A 19,561-nucleotide genomic window follows, 5' to 3' on the forward strand; every position below is an offset into this window, starting at 1 on the left:
GTTGAAATCAAAGAATAGCTAGTACTCCATTTTGCTGGATGTTGGTCCATAGAGTTAATGGTGTGAAGGGTCAAGGATGAGTCTTGAGTTTGTGCATTTAGATGCAGTAGATGGCATTACCCTCAACAGATTACATTCAATAAACATCAAGCACCTACCATGTGCAAAGCACTGTGCTAGGCTTCTACCAAAAATTAAAGTCCCTTATTCTCCTGTGGATGAGGGCCTGCATGGTTACTCACTCAAATGGCCACTATCTTAATTGAGACCTGGATCACCCAGTTCATACTATTCCAACAATATCTTAGTTGGTTTTGGTATTTCATCTTTTACCTCTCTACTATGGCCTCCTTAGTTTCCCAAGCACAGACCTGACCATGCCACTCTCTGCTCATAAAGGTCTAGCATCTCCTGCTTTCAAGATCAAATATAAACTCCTTTGATTGGCTTTCAAAGTACTTCAGGATCTAGCACTAGCCTACCATTCCAGGTATTAGACATTATTCCCTTTCACAAATTCTGGACTTCTGCCAAACTGCCCTTTTCCCTGTATCTTATATAAGATACTACATTTCTTGTTACTGTGCCTTTCTTTGGGGCCTCTGCCTTATCGAATACCTAGCTTCCACAAAGGCTCAGCTTGTTTTACTACGTAAGACTTTTCTTAAGCTTCCCTGGATGCCAGTGTCTCTTTCTCAATTCCTTCCTCCTCCAATTGCTTTGCCTTTACTTGGTATGTACTTTACATTTTTTATCTATGTGTACATCTTGTTTCCTATGATGGGATGTAAGCTAGGGAACAGTTTCATTTAAGTCTTTTCATTCCCAGCAGCTGGCACATAGCAGGTACCAACAGATGCCTGAATTGACTCACATATAAATACACAGAGAAGTAAATAATTCCAACAGCGGTTCTTTGAAGAAAAGGAAGAATTCTATGAGGTGAGATGTGTATTTCACATACAGGTGATAGACTGCCTGTGCAAAGGCACCAAGAATCTCATGTTTGGGGAACAGCTTGCAATCTACCATGAGGTTTGCTTGGCAAAGATATTGGAGTAGTTTCCCATTTCCTTTTCCAGGTTTACACAGGCAGGGGTTAAGTGACTTGCCCAGGGTCATACTGCTTGTGTCTGAAGTCGCTTGACTCCAGGTCCAGTGCTCTATCAGCTATACCACCTAGCTGCCCCCAGCACCAATATGGCGGCAACCGTTTCCCGTACTGAGGATTCAAATGCAAAGAATTATATAATCCCTATTTACAATTAAGCTATTAAAACTGGAACAAGACTTTTGGGCCATCGTGTGTGCGTGTATGTGTGTGTGTGCACAATACATACAAATGCACATATACACATATGCTCTTTTTTTGGGGAGGGGCTGGGCAATGGGGTTAAGTGACTTGCCCAGGGTCACACAGCAAGCGTTATGTGTCTGAGGTCGCATTTGAACTGCGGTCCTCCTGAATCCAGGGCCGGTGCTCTATCCACTGCGTCACCTAGCTGCCGCTACATATTTCTACAGAGCACAGAGACAAGGTGAAGCACATAAGGGCATGTGGAGGAGGGGCTGAGGCAGCCGCAGGGAGGATGAGGAGCAGCTCAGATTTAGAAAAGGAACAAGCAGCCGCAGAGGGAGGGTAAAGGCCAGGGATGCACACGAGGAAGATCACGAGCCAGGAAACTGGGGAGTGAAGCTTTAAAAGTGAAGCCGGCACACGAAGAGCAGAGAGGGCGGTTGTAAGAGCGACTGGCGATCCCTGTAGTGCGGGACCCCGGAGCGTGAGGACTGCGTTCATCACAGGAGGTAAGGGGACCGAGCGAAGGTAAAAACAAGGCCTCGATACTTGCTCCACCCTTCTCCCCACCTGGGCGGAGCAGGAAATGCGGCCTCCACCGGAAGTAGTCTTCCGCAGGCGAGCATCGAAAAATGGTGTCCTCTACGTAGACGACGCTGAGGGGGCGGGTAGTAAGGGAACCCGTCCGGTGCAGTTCAGAATCAGCTCCCCGGATCCCTAAACCTAAGTGGAAGAGTTCCGCACTCGGTTCGTAGGACATCACGTGGGGCCAGGGCAACTTCGTGGCAGGTGGAACCAGGGCGCCGACACATACTGCGGGTCCAGGTGAGGGGAGCTCCTGGGGCGCGGAGGTCAAGGGCTCAGGCAGCCCTTGTCGGCGCGGATTCCCAAGGAGCAATCTAAGCCCCAACTCGGTTCCTCCCCGGTCTGTCCCCGCATTAGAACCCGGGTTGTGATCCCGGGCGGGGGCTGGGACTCGGGGATGCCCTTAAACCTGGGGCCTTGGGGTTCGCCTTGGGGTCGTAGGTTCGTGGGTCTGGAGCTGGATGGGATCTGGGGGGCCAGCTGACTCAGCACCGTCATTTTACAGATGGAGAAACTGAGGCATGCTAAGGCGAAGTGAGCGGCCCAAGGTCATATGGGCTGCTACCAGCGTCCACTTCCAGGGATCCTTCTTCCTTTTTTTTTTTTGCTAGTCAGGATTCCAGCATACACTTGGTGGTTCCTTCTCTCTCTCTCTCTCTCTGTCTCTCTCTCTCTTCTTCGTTTTATTTATGAAATTGACAAACATACATTTCTTTATACGGAGCACACAAAAAGACTTGTATATCACACTATCGAAATTTGTTTTAAAAAGCTAGTATTTATGCAGCTCTTTAAGATGTTTTACAGATATTTTATCGTCACAGCAATCCTGGGAAGTAGGTGCTATTATAGTCCCCATTTTACAATATGAAGAAACTGAGGAACACAGAGGTTAAGTTACTTGGCCCAGGATCACACTAGTAAGTGTCTGAGGCCGCATTTGAACTCAGGCCTTTCTGGCTCCACTTCCAATGCTTTCCCTGTTGGATCACTTAGCTATCTTAAATGTGATTTTTTAAAAAGTGTATATTGAATTTTACTCAAAAGGTCTGTCACTGCCTTAGTTGCCTGTGGTTCATTCTGAACTTGCTTCTGCGTCTTCTCTGTGGTTTTAATGTCTGATACCCCCCCTTTTTTTTTTATTACTATTACTACCCATTTTTCCCCCTACTTCACTCTATGAAAGTAAAATAAGTATAGTCAAGCAAAAAGGAACCATAAATTGGCCGTCTGAAAATGTTTGTCTCATTCTGCACCTCTAGTCTTTTCTCTTCCCAGAGGTTGGATGAATGTGTCATCCCAAGTCTTTTGGAGTCATCGTATTGATCATAGTTTTTAACTCATTCACACTTGTTTTGCTTTACAATGTCATTGGACAAATTGGTGCTGCTGTCTTCATTTTGCATCATTTTATACAATTTTTATACAATTTATAATTGTATAAATATATTGTATATACAATATATAAATATATCAATTGTATAAATATATAATATATAAATATGTATTATTTTATACAGTTCTTCCCAGCTTTCTCTGAATCAGTTCCTTTTATCACTGTTAATAGTATAATAAAATTCCATTACCTTATACCAAACTTTGTTCAGCCATTCCCCATTTGATGAGCACCCAGTTTGTTTACAGTTCTGTACAACAACAAAAAAGTGCTGCTACAAATATCTTGTGCACATGGGTCCTTTCCCTCTTTCTTTGATGTCTTTGGAGTATATATATATGCCTAATAGTGGAATTACTGAGACAAAAGGGTGCATACTTACTCTTGGTTTCCAAACTAAAACTAGACAATAGCAACCTTTCCTTTTGCTCTGAGGGAAAGAGGTATAGATTGGGAGGTCCCAAACTGCTATCAACTAGCTTTGTGATTTGTGGCAAGTCACTGACTCTTTGGGCCTCAGTTTCCACATCTGTAAAATGAGTGGTTTGAACTTGAACTCTGACCTCTGAATGTTATGAGAATTGATAGAGGTATATAGAATAGAATCTATAGCACAGGCTTTTCTTCTATCAATAGATTTGGTAGATCTGTAATTTCATCTGTTACCCCTCCCCGTGCCTCTCCCCCCATTCTTCCATCATGCAGATAGCAAAGCTTAAGGGCTGAAAAATTCATCGCTTGTTGGCTAGCCTCCTGGGAAACTCTACACTTGGCTACACTGGTGCCAAGGGGAAGATAGATAATTAACACCTGTACTCAAAGGTATTCCAGCTTGGTTGGTCATGTCGAAGCTTGCTCTTCCCAGGTGTAGCACCCAGGGTCACCTCTGCATCTTGAGACATCGTCATAGGATTTGAATGGAGCGCTACAAGCTCACGTGTTGTTATGTACCATCTTGTATTGTCTTCTGGTTCAGTGTGTACTACTTTTGCCATCTACAGATGAGTATAATTTAAGGTAGGGAGTGAAGGGGGAAAAGGATAGGGAAATTTCTTTTTAAAAGAAATCAGGGCAGGGATGCTCTATTGCAACTTTTATATTCTTTCCTGTGGTTATTATAGTTCCAGTTAAGCAGTAAGTGTTTAATAAACACATACAGAATTAAATAGGAAAGGAGTAGGATCCATGGGATTGGAAGAAATGTTATTTTCTTTTTAAAAATTGATATTAAAGCTAGCAGATTTAGGGAGCTGGGTTTGTAATCAAAAAGCTTTGAGTTGATATGATAGATTTAAATGGGTTTTACTCTGTAATCTACTGGGGAAGGATGATGATACAAACAGGACACTTACAGCCTCATTCCCCTCCTCCCCCCTCTAGGATTATGGCTAACAGCGAGCGTACTTTTATTGCCATCAAGCCAGATGGGGTCCAGAGGGGTTTGGTTGGAGAGATTGTTAAACGCTTTGAACAGAAAGGATTCCGTCTTGTTGGCTTAAAATTCATGCAAGTAAGTAGGTTATTTCACCTCTTGCACAAATGTACTACCTCATTTGGCATGATGGGATGGAACACTTTCCCCTGGTACAGGAGTGGGAATGTTTGAGGGAATAAGGTATGGGAGTGGGGTCAGCCGAGGTGATGCGGTTTATTTTTCACTTTTCGTGATCTTTTGGGGGAAAAGGAGCATCAGTTTCCATGAGGTAGTACTAGAAAGTGTTCAGTGGCCTGCTGTTACATCATGGGGCTGCATATGTCTGGGTGCCTTTGTCCCAGTTTATATCTGAATCTTTTCACTTTTGAAAGAAGCCTCCACCCTACATGGTAGAGGGCTTCTTAATAAACCTCTCATCCTTCTAATCCTATGTGCCCTGGGGCATGTTTGAGTTTGTAGTTTTGAGCTTTCCACAACAGATCATTTTAGAAAACCAATTTCTTGTCTAAGGCAGGTTGCATTCCAGCCAGGAGATCTTTCAGTCTATACCCATTGTGTGCAGACTCTTGAATTATAGCCATGGTGGGAGATACAAAGAGGACATGGGCTCTGCCTTTGGGGAGCATGTGCTCTAAAGAAAGAAAAAGAACACTCACCCCTGAAAGTGAGCTTTTTCAGTTCCAATATCTCCTCTACTCACTCTTTGGTGCAGATAAGTTGAGAAATCATCGTACCTCAAAAACATGCCAGTAATGACCCACCCATCCCAAAAACATGGAAGGAGAGACAAGGAGCTTGGAGAATCCACAATGCAGGTTGGCAGTTTGAATAATTAGGAATTGGCCATAAAAATCAGCCTTAGATTCGCTCCAGAAAATTATAAAATCTGTCTGGCTTTGTTTCTGGACTGTCCCTCTCTGCTTTTGCCAAATGATCAGGGAATACAAATTAATTTTAATATTTGTTTCTTACTGTAAAATAAGGGTCTTAGTCCTCTTCCATCTCTAATAACTCTCAGGGTTTTTCTATGATTAACCCAAGTCCAGCAGTATTAACTAGGGAGGAAAAAAGAAGAAAAAGTACTACACGATAATTCAATTCAATAAACATTTATTAAGCACATACTATGTGTCAGGCACTGTGCTTAATGCTAAATTATGAAACTAAAAAGGAATGAATAACCATTCCCTTCCATTAGCACCTATGTTTGGGACTTGTTCTCATCTCTGATTGAATCAGGCATCTAAAATGTATACCATGATTTTAAGGGTGGGAATAGATTTAACACTCTTTAGATCACTTCAGGGCCTTGGTTCTCATCCTCAATTCTTTGATTCAGGCTTCTGAAGACCTTCTCAGGGAGCACTACGTTGATTTGAAGGATCGCCCCTTCTATGCAGGCTTGGTAAAGTACATGCATTCTGGGCCTGTGGTAGCCATGGTGAGTATTTGTAGGGACCGTTTGTGTAAGTTGGGGGTGTTGGGGATAGAGTAGAATGAATGATGGTAAATTCCCACTCCTGGGATTACTTGGTGTAGTGGCCAGAGTGCTAGATTTGGAGTCAGGGAGACTTGGGTTTGATCCCTCCCTTGACACCTGACACGTCTCTGAGTGTCAGGTTCCTAACTCTCTTCAGGTCATCTGTGTGACTTTACCCATCTTTGTCTTAGTTTTCTCATATGTAAAATAAGGGCATTGGACGAGGTGACCAGTAAGGTCCCTTCTAGCTCTAAATCCATAGATTTAGGTCCCACTGTCATAGGATTGTAATGTATGGAAAATGCATTGCAAAGCTGAAAGTGCCACATAAATGTCAGTTATTATTGTTACTTTTACCATCCTCACTGATATACAGGGAACTCTGTGGTCTTGGAGGATTCTTGGAGTTGGAGATGAGCTGAATCCTCTGACCCATTTCAGAGAATGCAGATCTGTTTATGGAATTGAAGGCCTATGATTTGAGGTTGAGAGGTCACCTAACCCAGGGTTTCTTAAACTTTTTCCACTCGAGACCCCTAAAACACTTTTTAAAGTGCTAGGTCGCAACCCCATATGGGTCAGAGAAGTGCTAAAACTCATCCCCTGATATCCTGGTTGGACTTTGTTTACTCTTTCCTAAACATATCAGAATCTCGGGTTTGTGGAGGCCTCACCAGTAGATCCTCTCTTCAGGGGGAGAGTGCTCTTGGAATTAGCAACCCTTGGGTCTTCCCCACTGATTCATTTTCTCCCTTGACTTCTTCCTCTTTTTTCCCTGTGGAGGTCTGGGAGGGGCTGAATGTGGTGAAGACAGGTCGAATGATGCTAGGAGAGACCAACCCAGCAGATTCCAAACCAGGAACCATCCGTGGGGACTTCTGTATCCAAGTTGGCAGGTAGGTCTTGGTTCTTGTGGAGCTCATTATCGGAGGGATTTGTACTCCTTCAGCACAACTGCCAGAAGATAGAAATGTGCAGGAGTTGCAGTAATATTAGAAAGAGGCTTCTATCTTTTGTTTTTTCTTTCTTTGGTGAGGCAGTTGGGATTAAGTGACTTGCCCAAGGTCACATAGCTAGTAAGTGTCATATGTCTGAGACTGGATTTGAACTCAAGTCCTCCTGACCGCAAGGCCAGAGCTCTATCCACTGTGCCACCCAGCTGCCCCTGCTTCTATCTTTTAGTAAATCTCACCTTGTGGCTTGGCTCTGGGGCTCTCTATCTTAGGTCAGTCAACCAATATGATTATACACCTGTGGTGCATTTAACCCTGTGGCAGTTGTGCAGAAGATAAAGAGGACTGACCCAATTGTCAGTACCACAGAAAACTCCCCAAACTGTTGTTTGTCAGCTCTGTACCTGTACCGCTGTGGTGGTGATGTTTGAGCCCAGTCTTGTGGAAGGTTGTGATTTAAAAAACAATAGTTGACAGCCTAATTTTATTTTTGACTTTGGATCAGCTTAAATGGCTAGGTAAGTTTTAAATCATCAGAGAAGAGAAGTAGGAATCTGACAATTTTCATATCTTTGAAGGTGGGAGCCACTTGGAGGGAAGGTATGTTTTATGAATGCTTTAAAAAAAAGTCATTTCCCATTGACACCCCCAACACCCTGCCTTTTAACAAAGAAGTACAGCTATACAAAACTAATCGACACATGGGCCATGTCTGAAAAATGCATACTTTATGCCACATCTCTAGTCCACTGCCACTTCCGAGAGAGGAGAGGCCTACTTCACAGCCCGAGCATTTTCTTTTGTGTCTTGCTGGTAGTAGGAATGAAGGGGCTGCAGGAATGAGACTGTGTTTTTTAATCCCTTTTTCATTACTAATATGGCAGACTTTTTTTCTTTGATGTCCTTTCCTTCCCAGGAATATTATTCATGGCAGTGATTCAGTGGAGAGTGCTGAGAAGGAGATCGGCTTGTGGTTTCATCCTGATGAATTGGTTGATTACAAGAGCTGTGCCCAGCGGTGGATCTATGAATGACATGGAGGAGGCATGTGAAGCTTTCTCCATTGCCACAGGCCGGGGACCAGGCTGTGGCTCTGCTTATTTCCAAGGGCTTCCATCTGGACTGTGGAGACTTCTGTGCTAGTCATTAACATTGCTTGCTCAGTGTTCCATCCTTCTGGTCATATTAAAAGATTGTTGGAGCTATTGAGTGTGTCATTCTGTGATACTGAGGGGAAGGGAAGGCAGGACGTTAATGTTTCCAGCTTTCTTTTCTTTTAGTACATTATTGGACTGGTTGAATGAAAGGAATAGTGTAAAGAATTGACAAATCATTGATATTTAGCTTTGATGCAGTGGGGATATACAGTTCTAGAGAGAATAGGGGAAAGGGGGAGGAGGTGAGGGAGACCCAATTTCTATTCTTCTTTTATAGGGTTGCTATGAAGATCATCTAATTATTGGACATAGGGAGGGTATATTGCAGAAGTGATAGATATTCCCAAGAAGCTCTAATTTCCCCTGCCATAGTAGGTAGGTCCTGTCATGCTGAACCCTAAGTACCTATGGCCTTGGTGATGCCAGTTATGACTCACTCAACTCTAAGAACTCCCCAAGAGATAGTTTTCTCTGTCATGGCTACTAAAACACCCTTTCCCAAGCAACTATTCAAGTATAGCTCCACATAAGATCACAGATCTTGAGTTGGAAGGGGTCTTAGAGGTCCCATCTAGCCCAGTGCCTTCTTTTACAGATGAGGAAATGGGTGTCCAAGTAGGTACCTGACACCCTAAGTCACAGAAAGTGGCGTAACTGAGATTCACTCAGGTCCCATGACTTACAGGTTTATCGATCCTCACTGCACCATGATGCTTCCTGGAGCAGGGCAATAGTGAGGTTTGATTATACCAGTTTACTCCCTTACTGGACTTGCGGAGATAGGGAGTGACCTCTGAGGGAGATTTCCCCCTACCCTGTCATTCTGTCTGCAGTAACATTCTGCCTGATTTTAAATATAAAATATATGCTCATATTCTACCTTTAGCTCCTAATTGGCCATACCCTAATGATAAGCTTTTGTCAGTTACTGGTTAGCATTCATGCTTTCTGGCTTGCATAATACTGAAAATTGTGCCAATTATAACTTTTTTGTGCCAACCAGAATCCCTCTGCTTCCCCCTTTGCTCACCGGCTGAGGTGATGAGTCTCTTGTCTTTTCTGTATTTCTCTGTCCCATGTTCTGCTTCCTTGGGTCGTGGAGCCCTCTGGGGCTTCCCAATGATCATCCCATCCGTCTTGCTTTGTTGCATTTAGCTCATCCTCTTGTTCTTGGTAGTTCCTACTGCTGTTTGTTTTCTCCCTTGCAACCTTGGTGTGTTGGCTAGGAAACAAGCTTGGGAGGCAGGAGTGATGACCCCTTCCCATATTGTGCCCATGGCACATTTCAACAAGAGAAGGTACTTTTTGCATAGTAAGGTGCCATGAAAATGCATCATGGTGTTTAATTTACCAGGAAAGTGTTGAGCAATAGAATGCAGCGTCCTCTAGGGCCAAGAGTGGTTTTTTGTTTTGTTTTGTTGCTGTCCCAAGTATATAGAAAGCACTTAAAAAATGCTTCTTGAGTAAATGAATGAGCATGTGCTATGGGGCCTGGTCCCGTGCTGTAACTGAAGGAGCATCAAAGGACCAGAAGAGGCCTGCCCCAATTATCCCTTTTTCAAAAAGTTGGTTTGAGGTACGTTAAGACCTCAGAATAAACTGGTTGGTATTTTCCCTGCTTCTTTGGGCATGGTGATTCTGGGAGGGGATGATAGTAATAATAAAAATGGGTATTTTATAGCACTTTACAGTAATGCAAGGTACTTCATACACATCTCATTTGATTCGTGTAAATCCTGCACGATATCCCTTTGAGGTATAAAGGGTAGATTGAAGGGTGAGGGGTAGGTGAGGAGAAAAAAATAGAGACAGCTTTCAGGAGGATATAGTACAGGGTTCAGTAAATTTGGGTTTGAAAGACGGTGTGGAACAAGGATAAAGGGACAAGAGAAAGATTTTGTGCTGTGGGGCCTAAGAATAGTTTAGACTCGAGATCACTGAACTGTGGGACTCATCATGGGAAGGAGCAGTTGAGGGCTAATGCTGGGCAAGCAGAGTTGATTTTTCTTAAAAAAAAATCTTATTTTTAATGATGACTGGCATCACATTTATCTCCAAAGACAGCCCTCTTCCTCCCCTCAATGGTGAGCCATGTCTTGTAACAACAATTCAGAAAGTGAGAAACAAAGCAATTAAAATAAAACTTTTACAGCACATACAGTATTCCATACCTATAGTCCCCTACCTCTGCAATGAATCTCAACTCTCCTCTAGTGTCAAGCTTAGTATAATTGCATAGTGTTTGGAGTTGTTTTGAGTTTTATTTACTTTATCATAGTAATTATGTACATGTGTTGTATATAACAATATAATGTAAATACAATTTCTACAACATAAATATAACGTTCTATAAATAAAATCTATATACATGATTACATCAATGTAAATAGAACACTCCTCACTGTGTAACAGTATGTATACGTACATATATGTGTCTATATACATATATATTTCTTGTTTTGCTAACTTCATTCTGCATCGTTTATTTTCCTGTCTTTCTGTAGATTATTTGTCATTTTTTAATTGCTTGTCAATCATCCAGTACATTCCTGTGCCCCAATTTGTTTAATCATTCCTCTCCCACCTGAAGAAGCAGACTCCTACTTATACACAGAATAATCTGTATTTCAAATAACTGAGTCAGTCAGTAAACATTAAGTGCCTATAGTGTGCCAGGCACTGTGCTAAGTAAGCACTGGGGATACAAAGAAAGGTAAAAGATAGCCATTGCTCTTGAGAAGTCCAGGTTTTACTCCTGTAGGTAGGTATACCTGCTCCAAGGTGCCTGGCAATAGGTATATTGGAGTGGAAGAGAGAATTGTGAAGTAGCTCTCTCCATAGGTACTAGGCCTTGCTTCTGAAGTTGACTCAGGACTAGAAAAATTACAGGTGAAACTCCCTTCTTGACCCCTAGGAAAGCCATTGGGTCTCCTTCAGTGACCCTGTGGTCTCTGGGAGATTGGCTCAGATCTCCAGGAACTGGAAACTGACAAAAAATGTCCCTGGGATGGGAAAAGGGCCCATCTGTGGTTAGAGGCAAAAGAGACCTCACGAGTTTTAGCTCAACCCTCATTTTGCAGAGATGGAAAATTACTCAGTAGTCCCACTTTCTCACCACAGTCAGCTCCCCTTCTTTCTGGCAGGTTGGAATGGTGTGGTGTGGTGAAAAATGACCTGGGGTATATCCCTGCCTCTGTCCCAGCTGTGTGTTTTTGGGAAAGCCATTTCTCTATTCATGGACTTAGTCCCATCTATGAAATGAAGGAACTTTAACTAGATCTCTGAAATTCCTTCCCACTCCATCTACCAGGTCAATATTCAGCCAATCAATCCACAGGCATTCAATATCATGTACGGGCTCTGCGCCAACATCTGGGAATCCAACTGCTGGAAATTCAAAAGGATAGGAACTGAATTTAAGAGCTCATTGGTGGAGGGAGCTCCTAGGCAAGGAAACTGGTGATCACATCAGCCCCCGTGGATTTAGTCACCACCTATATGCTGATGATTTTCAGATCTATCTTTCCTAATCCAACCTCTCTGCTGACCTCTGTTCTTACATCTCCCGTTGCTTTTCAGACATCTGGAACTGGATGTCCAGTAGACATCTTAAATTCAATGTACCCCAAACTGAACTCATTACCTTTCTCCTAACCTTTTTCCCCTCCTACCTTTTCTGTTATTGTCAAGGGCAACATCATCCTCCCAGTCCCCCAGGCTCACAACCTAAGAGACATTCTCAGACTTTTCTATTACTTAATCCTAATATCCAAGTTGTTGCCAAGGCCTATTGATTTAATCTCTGCAATGTCTCTCGAATATGCCCTCTCCTCTCCTCTGACACTGCCATCACTCTGGTTCAGGCCTTCATCACCTCATGCCTGGACACTGCTAGTAAAAATGTCTGAGGTTGAATTAGAACTTAGGTCTTTCTGACTCTAGGCCAGCATTGTATCCACTGAGCGATCTAGATTTCTACTTTTACACTCCTCTTATACCTTAGGCCCCAACATTTACTCTTTGATGCTGTGACACCTTTTTTTTTTTAAACGCAATTGGGGTTAAGTGACTCGCCCAGGGTCACACAGCTAGGGTCAAGTGTTTGCTCTGAAGCCAAATTTGAACTCAAGTGCTCTTGACTTCAGGGGCGGTGCTCTATCAACTATTCCACCTAGCTGCCCCGGCAGTGATACCTTTCTGTTCCATGAACTCTCCTCCTCACTCCTCCTCCCCTTTCCTTGCCCCTCCCTCTCCTCTCCCATCTTCTGCCTCCTCCTCTTCCTCCTCCCCTTTCTTTGCCCCTCCCCTCTCCTCTCTTCTTCCCTCCTCTTCCCCTTTCCTTGCCCCTCCCTCTCTTCTCCCAGCCTCTCCCGCTCCTCCTCCTGCTCTCTTCTCCCCTCTGCTCCCTCTCCCTTCTCTCTCCCCTTCACTTATCCTCTCTTCTCCTCTCCCATCCTCTCTCATCCTCTCTCATCCCCTCCCCCCTCCTCCCCCTGCTCTCTTCTTCCCTCCTCTTCTCCTTTCCTTGCCCCTCCCTTTCTTCTTCCATCTTCTTCCCCCTCCCCCCTTGCTCTCGTCTTCCCTCTGCACCCCCCTTCCTTCTCTCCCCCTTCATTTATCCCCTCCCCCTCTCCTCTCCCTCCCTTGCCTGGCCTCCTCCCCGGCCCCGCCCCTTGCACAGGCCCCGCCCCCTACCGATGGGGGCGGGCTCTGGGCTCCGGTCTCGAGCCTCTCTGCTCTGGGCTTCAGTGTGAGGTGCAGTCACAGCCGCCCGTTTCTCCTGCTCCAGCCTGAGCAGCTTTCCCGGTGAGAACGGCTGGGCCCCTGCTCCCCTCTGGCTGCCGTCCCCGCGGCTACGCCCCAGCAGGCGCTCCCTTCTGCCTTCGTCTCCCCCGGTTGGGGCCCGGCCGGGCCAGCGCCGGCTGGAACCGAGGAGGAGGAAGGGGAGGAATCCCAGCCGAGCGGAAGGTGCTCCTCAGCTCCGGCAGAGCCACGTGGAGCCCGGCGGGGCGCCGGGGGAGGGGCACACTGGGATGGGGGAGGGGGAAGGGGTCCTCCAGGACCCGGGAAGGGGGGAGGGGGCAGAGCAGATGCCGACCCCGCGGTCCCCTCCGCCCCACCCTGGACTAGGCCGTCCCTCGTGGCCGCCTGACCCGGCCGTCTTCTCTCCCCACGCAGGACCATGGCCAACACCGAGCGCACCTTCATTGCCATCAAGCCCGACGGCGTCCAGCGAGGCCTGGTCGGGGACATCATCAAACGTTTTGAGCAGAAGGGATTCCGCCTCGTGGGCATGAAGTTCCTTAGGGTAAGGGGACCTCTCCTTCCCCCCTCCCCCAAGCCTCTGGGACCTGGTTTTTTAAAATTTTTGATAACTGGATTTCAGTATTAACTGGTTTTCTTTGTAGTCTCATGTACTTTATACATTTAAAAGCAGTATTCTGAGAAGGGGTCCATAAGGGAAGTCCACAGACTGCCCAAGGAGTCCGTGACCCAGAATGATCGGTAAAGATTTTTCAAAGCGCCCCCAAACCTCAGGCATAGCTCTTTCTTTGCCCTTTCTCCTGAGAACACTCCTCCCCAACACCCAGCCATGTAGGTTCTGGGCTACTCCCAGTTTTCCCCAGCAGCTTATCTGCATGCTTTTGCAATCAGAGCTGAAGAGTCTCTCTGCTCTAATTTTATGAATTAATGTACTGAAGGGGGGAAAAAAAACCCTAACCACGCAGCCTAATCGCCATTTTTTCTGCTCTTCCTTCCACTCTTTCCTGTCCTCTACTGGGAGGAGGGGGCTGATTGGGGACGGCCCTCTCCCTTCCGGGGGCGGGCAGCCGGCTGAATGACAAATGCCCTTGGCTAAGGTGATCTGTACCTCTCCTGACCCATAAGGATCCTTCTTCCTCTTTGGACCTGTCTCTAGCTTCTCTTACCCTTATGGATGGCAGCTGAGAGATGGTCACTCAAATGCTCTGTCTGCATGGCAGGAAACCTTTATAGAGGATTAAAGCTTTTGCAATTCCTTTTCTTGAAATGCTCAAATATTTTAATTCTGCCTTGTTGTATACACTCAAAAATGGAAGTATTTAGATCTGTCTGCCCACATGGCTTGGATTCATAGGATTAGTAACTAGTGGACCATGTTACCAAAGAAAATAGTAAGTGAGGTTGGGTTGGAGTTACAAAGTCCAGGGCTGGTCAAAATCTTCAGAGTAAACAATTTTAAGAGATGTTGCCCTCAGAGGCAATCTGACACAACCTATACATATCTAAAACAGCAGTTCCTTCTGGTATCCCTGAAAAGTAGTAATCTAGTGAGGGGGACCCAGTCCAGTTCCTCTAGGACCTAGAGTCTAGGGTAAGGCAGACCATTCCACTTTCTGACAGTCTTAAATGTTCAGAAGTTTTTCTTTGTATTGAGATGAAATCTACTTCTCTGTAATTGGCGTCTACTGGTTTTACCCTCAGGGTAAAAAAGAAAAGTTTAATTTTACCTGTCCAAATGACAGCCATTCAAATACTTGAAGCATTTAAGGCTAAACATGCTCAATTACTTGAATGGATCCCCCCATTCTTAAATATATTTTTATTTATTTTGTTAAATATTTCCTGATTATATGTAAACTTTTTTTAACATTCCTTTTTGAGTTCCAAATTCTCCCCCTCTTTACTACTCCCCACCCCTTGAGAAAGTAACCATTATGATATCGATTGTAATGTAAAGTCATACAAAAAATTTCCATGTTAGTTATGTTGCCTTGAATGGATTTTTGTACATCCCTTCATAATCCTGGTTGTTGCCCTATGGACTACCTGATTCAGTATGTAGAGTGACCTCTTCCTCCTTTCCCAGCTGGCTCCAGAGTATAATATAGGTGAATTTGCCTTAGTTTTTAGAAAACACCTTGTTGGCCAAAGTGATGCTAAGCTTTCCATCTCCCTTCCTCTTCTCCCCTCTCAAACTTGGATAGAGAGACTACAGGGTCTTCCTCTAGTAACCTCCACTTTTATGTGCCCTTAGGCCTCAGAGGAACATCTGAAACAGCACTATGTTGACCTGAAGGACAGGCCATTTTTCCCTGGGCTTGTGAAATATATGAACTCGGGGCCTGTTGTAGCCATGGTAAGTGTGTGCTTGAAGGCAAGGGTTACTGGGTTACCATTTCCTAGGAACTTTGTCTCAAAATCCAGCTCAGAAGCCTTTGCCTTACATTATTCTTCATTATTTGATTTAGTTCAATAAAGACTTACCGAGCAATTGCTGGGTGTAAGGACACTGGGGGTTTAGGGCTACCAAGGATTGCTACTGTTCTTTATTTTATTAAATTTTTATATTTTATGTATTTTACAAGCATTTATTATCTGTCCTCTCCACTTCCCTTCCCAGTTGAACAATTAAAAATAAAACACTCATAGCAAATTGTATAAACCAGCCAAACAAATTCCCACATTGACCATGTCCAACAGTTTGTCTCATGTTGCATTTTAATAGCTAGCTAGCATTTATGTAGTGCTTTAATGTTGTTGGCAGAGATATTTCCTTTACAAACATTTTGATCCTTAAAATAACCCTTGGGAGGTAGTGCTATTACTATATCCATTTTACCGATGAGGAAATTGAAGCAGACAGGTAAAGTGACAGCTAGTGTCTGAGGCTGGGTTAGAACTCTTGATTCTAGAATTCTGATACCAGGATTAGCCCTCTACCCACTGTGCTACCTAGCTTCGTACCTTTACACTTCTTTTGAAGTAGGTGGGTGGCATGCTTCATCTTCTGTCCTCTGGAATCATGTAAGGGGTTGATATTTGAACCTTATTTTACAGGGGAAATAAAAAGTTCCAATAAGACCTATTTCCCGATGGAATGGAGCTTCCAGTGTATTAGTAATGTTCTCTCATTTTAGGGGGTGCAGCTAGGAAGGGTGATTGAATTTTAGGGAAAGGAGAGAAGACAAAAATGACCTAATGTACCAGGGCAAAATAAGAATATGGTTTGAATGGCTTCATTCTTTGGATTCTGGCTGCTCACCAAAAAGGCTGCTGTTAGAAGTTTTTTCCTCGATAATTTTGAGTTCTAATTAAAACATACTTTGAAGGTAGTCATGTGGAAAGGAAGAGAAAATGGAGGGCACGATATGGTAGACTGCCTTTTTATCGATTACATCCCACCTGTGTGGGTCTTGGAGGAAGTGAAAGCAATAAGCAAACGACATCCTGAGTAGGGTTTGTCACAGATTGGCTTGTCGAAGGTGGCACTTGCCTTCCCTGCAGAAATCAGCCTAAATAGACAGCTGCAATAAGCAAATCTGATTTCTGTTTTCTGAAGGTCTCCTAGACAGAAGAGTCTTGGATTAGGAGTCAGGAGACCTGGATTCAGTTCCTACCTTTGCTTCGTGATTCTAGGCCTCAATTTCTTCATCATTAAAATGTGAATTTTGAACTGGGTGATTTCATATAATTTCTTTTTATATGTCCTTTTCTCTACCTGGTACCACCATCCCTTTAAAACCGTGCTCAAAACTCATGTTTACTCTTTATCATTCCATCCTACGCTAATCACTATTGATTCTTTTACCAATGTCTATTCTTTTCTGAAGTTTTGCATTTCTCAAGTCATTTTATCTCTCTCCCTTTTTTTTTTTTTTGGTGAGGCAGTTGGGGTTAAGTGACTTGCCCAGAGTCACACAGCTAGTGTTATGTGTCTGAGGCTGGATTTGAACTCAGGTCTTCCTGGTTCCAGGGCTGGTGCTTTATCCAGTGCACCACTCTTATTTCTCTTTTCTCCCAAACTAGATAGGGAGTTTCTTGAGATAAGGAGTTGGGGATTGTTTTGTTTTTCCTCTTTATAATTATTGGGAACAAAGCTGTCTATGCCAGGGGCTACTCTGTACCATAACCAGTCAGAACATAAATCTAATGTGAATTTTTTGCTTTGCCTTTCTTTCCTTGCCATGGAGGTTTGGGAGGGCTTGAATGTGGTGAAGACAGGCAGAGTGATGCTGGGAGAGACCAACCCAGCTGATTCTAAGCCAGGCACCATTCGTGGGGACTTCTGCATTCAAGTTGGCAGGTAAGTTCTGGGAATTTTAAGGCCCCTTGCTGAGAAGTAAAAAGATTCCTTGCTTTGATTACATTTATATGTAGGGTATATAACCCTGATGGATGAAAATCCAAGTTTATAAAAAGCTGACAAAGTAGGCAGTGATCACTATCCTCAGAGGTGGGGTATAGTGATCGATAGAGCTGGCTTTAAAACCAAAATACCTGGTTCAAGTCTGGCCTTTTACACAGTTTGATTTTGTGACCCTGGACCAGACACAGTCCCTCAGTGCCCTGGGGCGGCTCTGCCCAATAAGACTAAAAAGTTGCAGGGAACGTGCCAATCTATATTGATAGAGGGAGTTCTTTACACTGACATAAGGTCAGTCTATATCCCATCACTAAAAAATTTGGAGTTAAAAAAAAAAGCCTCAACCGTAGCAACCTTTCTTACTGCATTTAAAATAATCCATTTTATGCAAGGGAACTGCTTAAATATCAGCATGCTGGTTCTGTTCTCCTAACCATAAATGATAAGGGAGTTGGGTGAGGATTCATGTTCTTTTAGCCAGATCTGTGTCTAGGCAGGCCTTTTATATTATAGATTTAGGGTTGGAAGGTCTGAGATAGCATCCCTTCATTTGCTAAAATTTGGGAAGGAGTCATTTACTGGCCTTAAGGGGGTATGGGGGAGGAGGCATTTAATGACAGCAGTAAAGATGCTGTGACAAGGATTCTGTTAATTGGCAACTTGGGTAATCTAATCTGCATTAGTTTAGTTACTTGTGTGAACACACTTAATGGGTGTTGGTCACTACTTGCTCCTCTAAGCAACATGACTTTCAGAAATCACCAGGTCTCCAGGGGTGCTAGAAACACTTGGTGTTTTTAAATAGCTGATAATTGTTTGTTTACAACATAGTAACTGATGATTGTTATTTCCTTAGGAACATCATTCACGGCAGTGATTCTGTAAAAAGTGCTGAGAAGGAGATCAGCCTGTGGTTTAAGCCTGAAGAGCTGATCGACTATAAGTCTTGTGCTCATGACTGGGTCTATGAATAAGGATTTTAAAAGTGGATTTAGACTGGACCTACTCCTTTTAGTAACTGTGGTATGGGTGTGTATGTCTTCATCACTGAGTGAAAGAGTGTGTGTGTGTGTGTGTGTGTGTGTGTGTGTGTGTGTGTGTGTGTGTGTGTGTGTGTCTTCATCCCTGAATACAACATTTCATGCCAGGGGATTGAAAGGAATTGGAACCATCCTTTTTCTAAAACAAGCCAGTAATCCTGTTCAATAAAGCCTTGCAAATAAGGGGCATCTTGTGGTTATTGAGTTAAAAACTTCTGGGTTTTTAAAGAAGTTAATTGAAACCCTGGCATATTGCATTCATGATAGCTTGCCCAATTAAGCTCACCCAATTGACAGGTGGAATTCACATACAGGTAGGTCTCCCTGCAACACTCAATCTGCTGGGTTGATTCCTTCTAACTTCAATTGGTCCAGTTAGTACAGGGAAGCTCATTTATACCCTTTCTCCATTCAAGCCCTGAGCACTTACTTTAATATTAAACTTGTACTATTGCTTCTCATGCTCCATGTGTACAGTGGTTTGCCAGACTGACTTCTACTGTCATACCCTGTATGGGATCCTGCTTACAGCTTGAACTGGTCTCTGTCTCTAGCCTCTACTCATTTCAGTCCATTGTCCACATAGCTGCTAAAGGGATTTTTCTAAAAGTTAAGTGAGCATGTCACGCTCTTCAGTAATCTCAAGTGGCTGCACTGACTCTGTAGAGTCAGATATGAAGTCCTCTTTTTGCGTACTTCACTATTTTCCTAGTCTTAAGCTTCCTCCCTGGAGAGGAACTTGCTTTCCTTGCAGGTGACAAGCCTCCTTGCCTTTGTGTTGATCATCCCTTAGCCTAAAGGCTCTCCCTCGCCTCTATTACGATTCCTGGCTTCAAGACAACTCATACCTATTAATGCAGGAAGCCTTTTCAGGTCAAAAGGTGGGTTCCCTTCCACAGTTGGCCCACCACCCAGGGCACTCCCCCCACTTCTCCATCTGGGGCTGCCAGAACCAAGGTGCTTGACTGCACATGACTTGGAGATAAGGAGTTACCAACTTTACTCCTGGGGAGACAGAAGACTACTAAGATTTAACATCTGCCTGGCTGGCCTCTGTCATGCACACCGCAGGCATGTTATCTGACCTGATC

The 19,561-nt window shown here is 44.0% G+C and overlaps 2 protein-coding genes across 6 annotated transcripts; both read left to right on the forward strand.

The window, feature by feature from the left end:
* Positions 1-1,600: 1,600 nt before the first annotated feature.
* Positions 1,601-8,351, forward strand: LOC110198427 (nucleoside diphosphate kinase A). Of its 4 annotated transcripts, XM_020972698.2 has the most exons (6): positions 1,852-2,122; positions 3,984-4,100; positions 4,659-4,788; positions 6,053-6,154; positions 6,977-7,089; positions 8,063-8,351. In XM_020972698.2, the coding sequence occupies exons 3-6, from the start codon at positions 4,663-4,665 to the stop codon at positions 8,178-8,180; spliced, it is 459 nt and encodes a 152-aa protein (XP_020828357.1). In that variant the 5' UTR covers positions 1,852-2,122; positions 3,984-4,100; positions 4,659-4,662; the 3' UTR covers positions 8,181-8,351. The 4 variants fall into 4 exon arrangements, with proteins under 4 accessions (XP_020828358.1, XP_020828357.1, XP_020828356.1 ...); XM_020972699.2 differs by lacking the exons at positions 1,852-2,122; positions 3,984-4,100 and adding an exon at positions 1,601-1,806; XM_020972697.2 differs by lacking the exon at positions 3,984-4,100 and having other exon boundaries at positions 1,859-2,122.
* Positions 8,352-12,629: 4,278 nt separating this feature from the next.
* LOC110198426 (nucleoside diphosphate kinase B) lies at positions 12,630-18,653 on the forward strand. Of its 2 annotated transcripts, none has more exons than XM_020972695.2 (5): positions 12,630-13,109; positions 13,482-13,611; positions 15,322-15,423; positions 17,258-17,370; positions 18,287-18,653. In XM_020972695.2, the coding sequence occupies exons 2-5, from the start codon at positions 13,486-13,488 to the stop codon at positions 18,402-18,404; spliced, it is 459 nt and encodes a 152-aa protein (XP_020828354.1). In that variant the 5' UTR covers positions 12,630-13,109; positions 13,482-13,485; the 3' UTR covers positions 18,405-18,653. The 2 variants fall into 2 exon arrangements, with proteins under 2 accessions (XP_020828354.1, XP_020828355.1); XM_020972696.2 differs by lacking the exon at positions 12,630-13,109 and adding an exon at positions 13,152-13,271.
* The last annotated feature ends 908 nt before the right edge of the window (positions 18,654-19,561 follow it).

The sequence above is a fragment of the Phascolarctos cinereus genome, unplaced genomic scaffold (assembly GCF_003287225.1).
Source record: "Phascolarctos cinereus isolate Bilbo 61053 unplaced genomic scaffold, phaCin_HiC Scaffold_5;HRSCAF=322, whole genome shotgun sequence".
Taxonomy (NCBI): Eukaryota; Metazoa; Chordata; class Mammalia; order Diprotodontia; family Phascolarctidae; genus Phascolarctos; species Phascolarctos cinereus.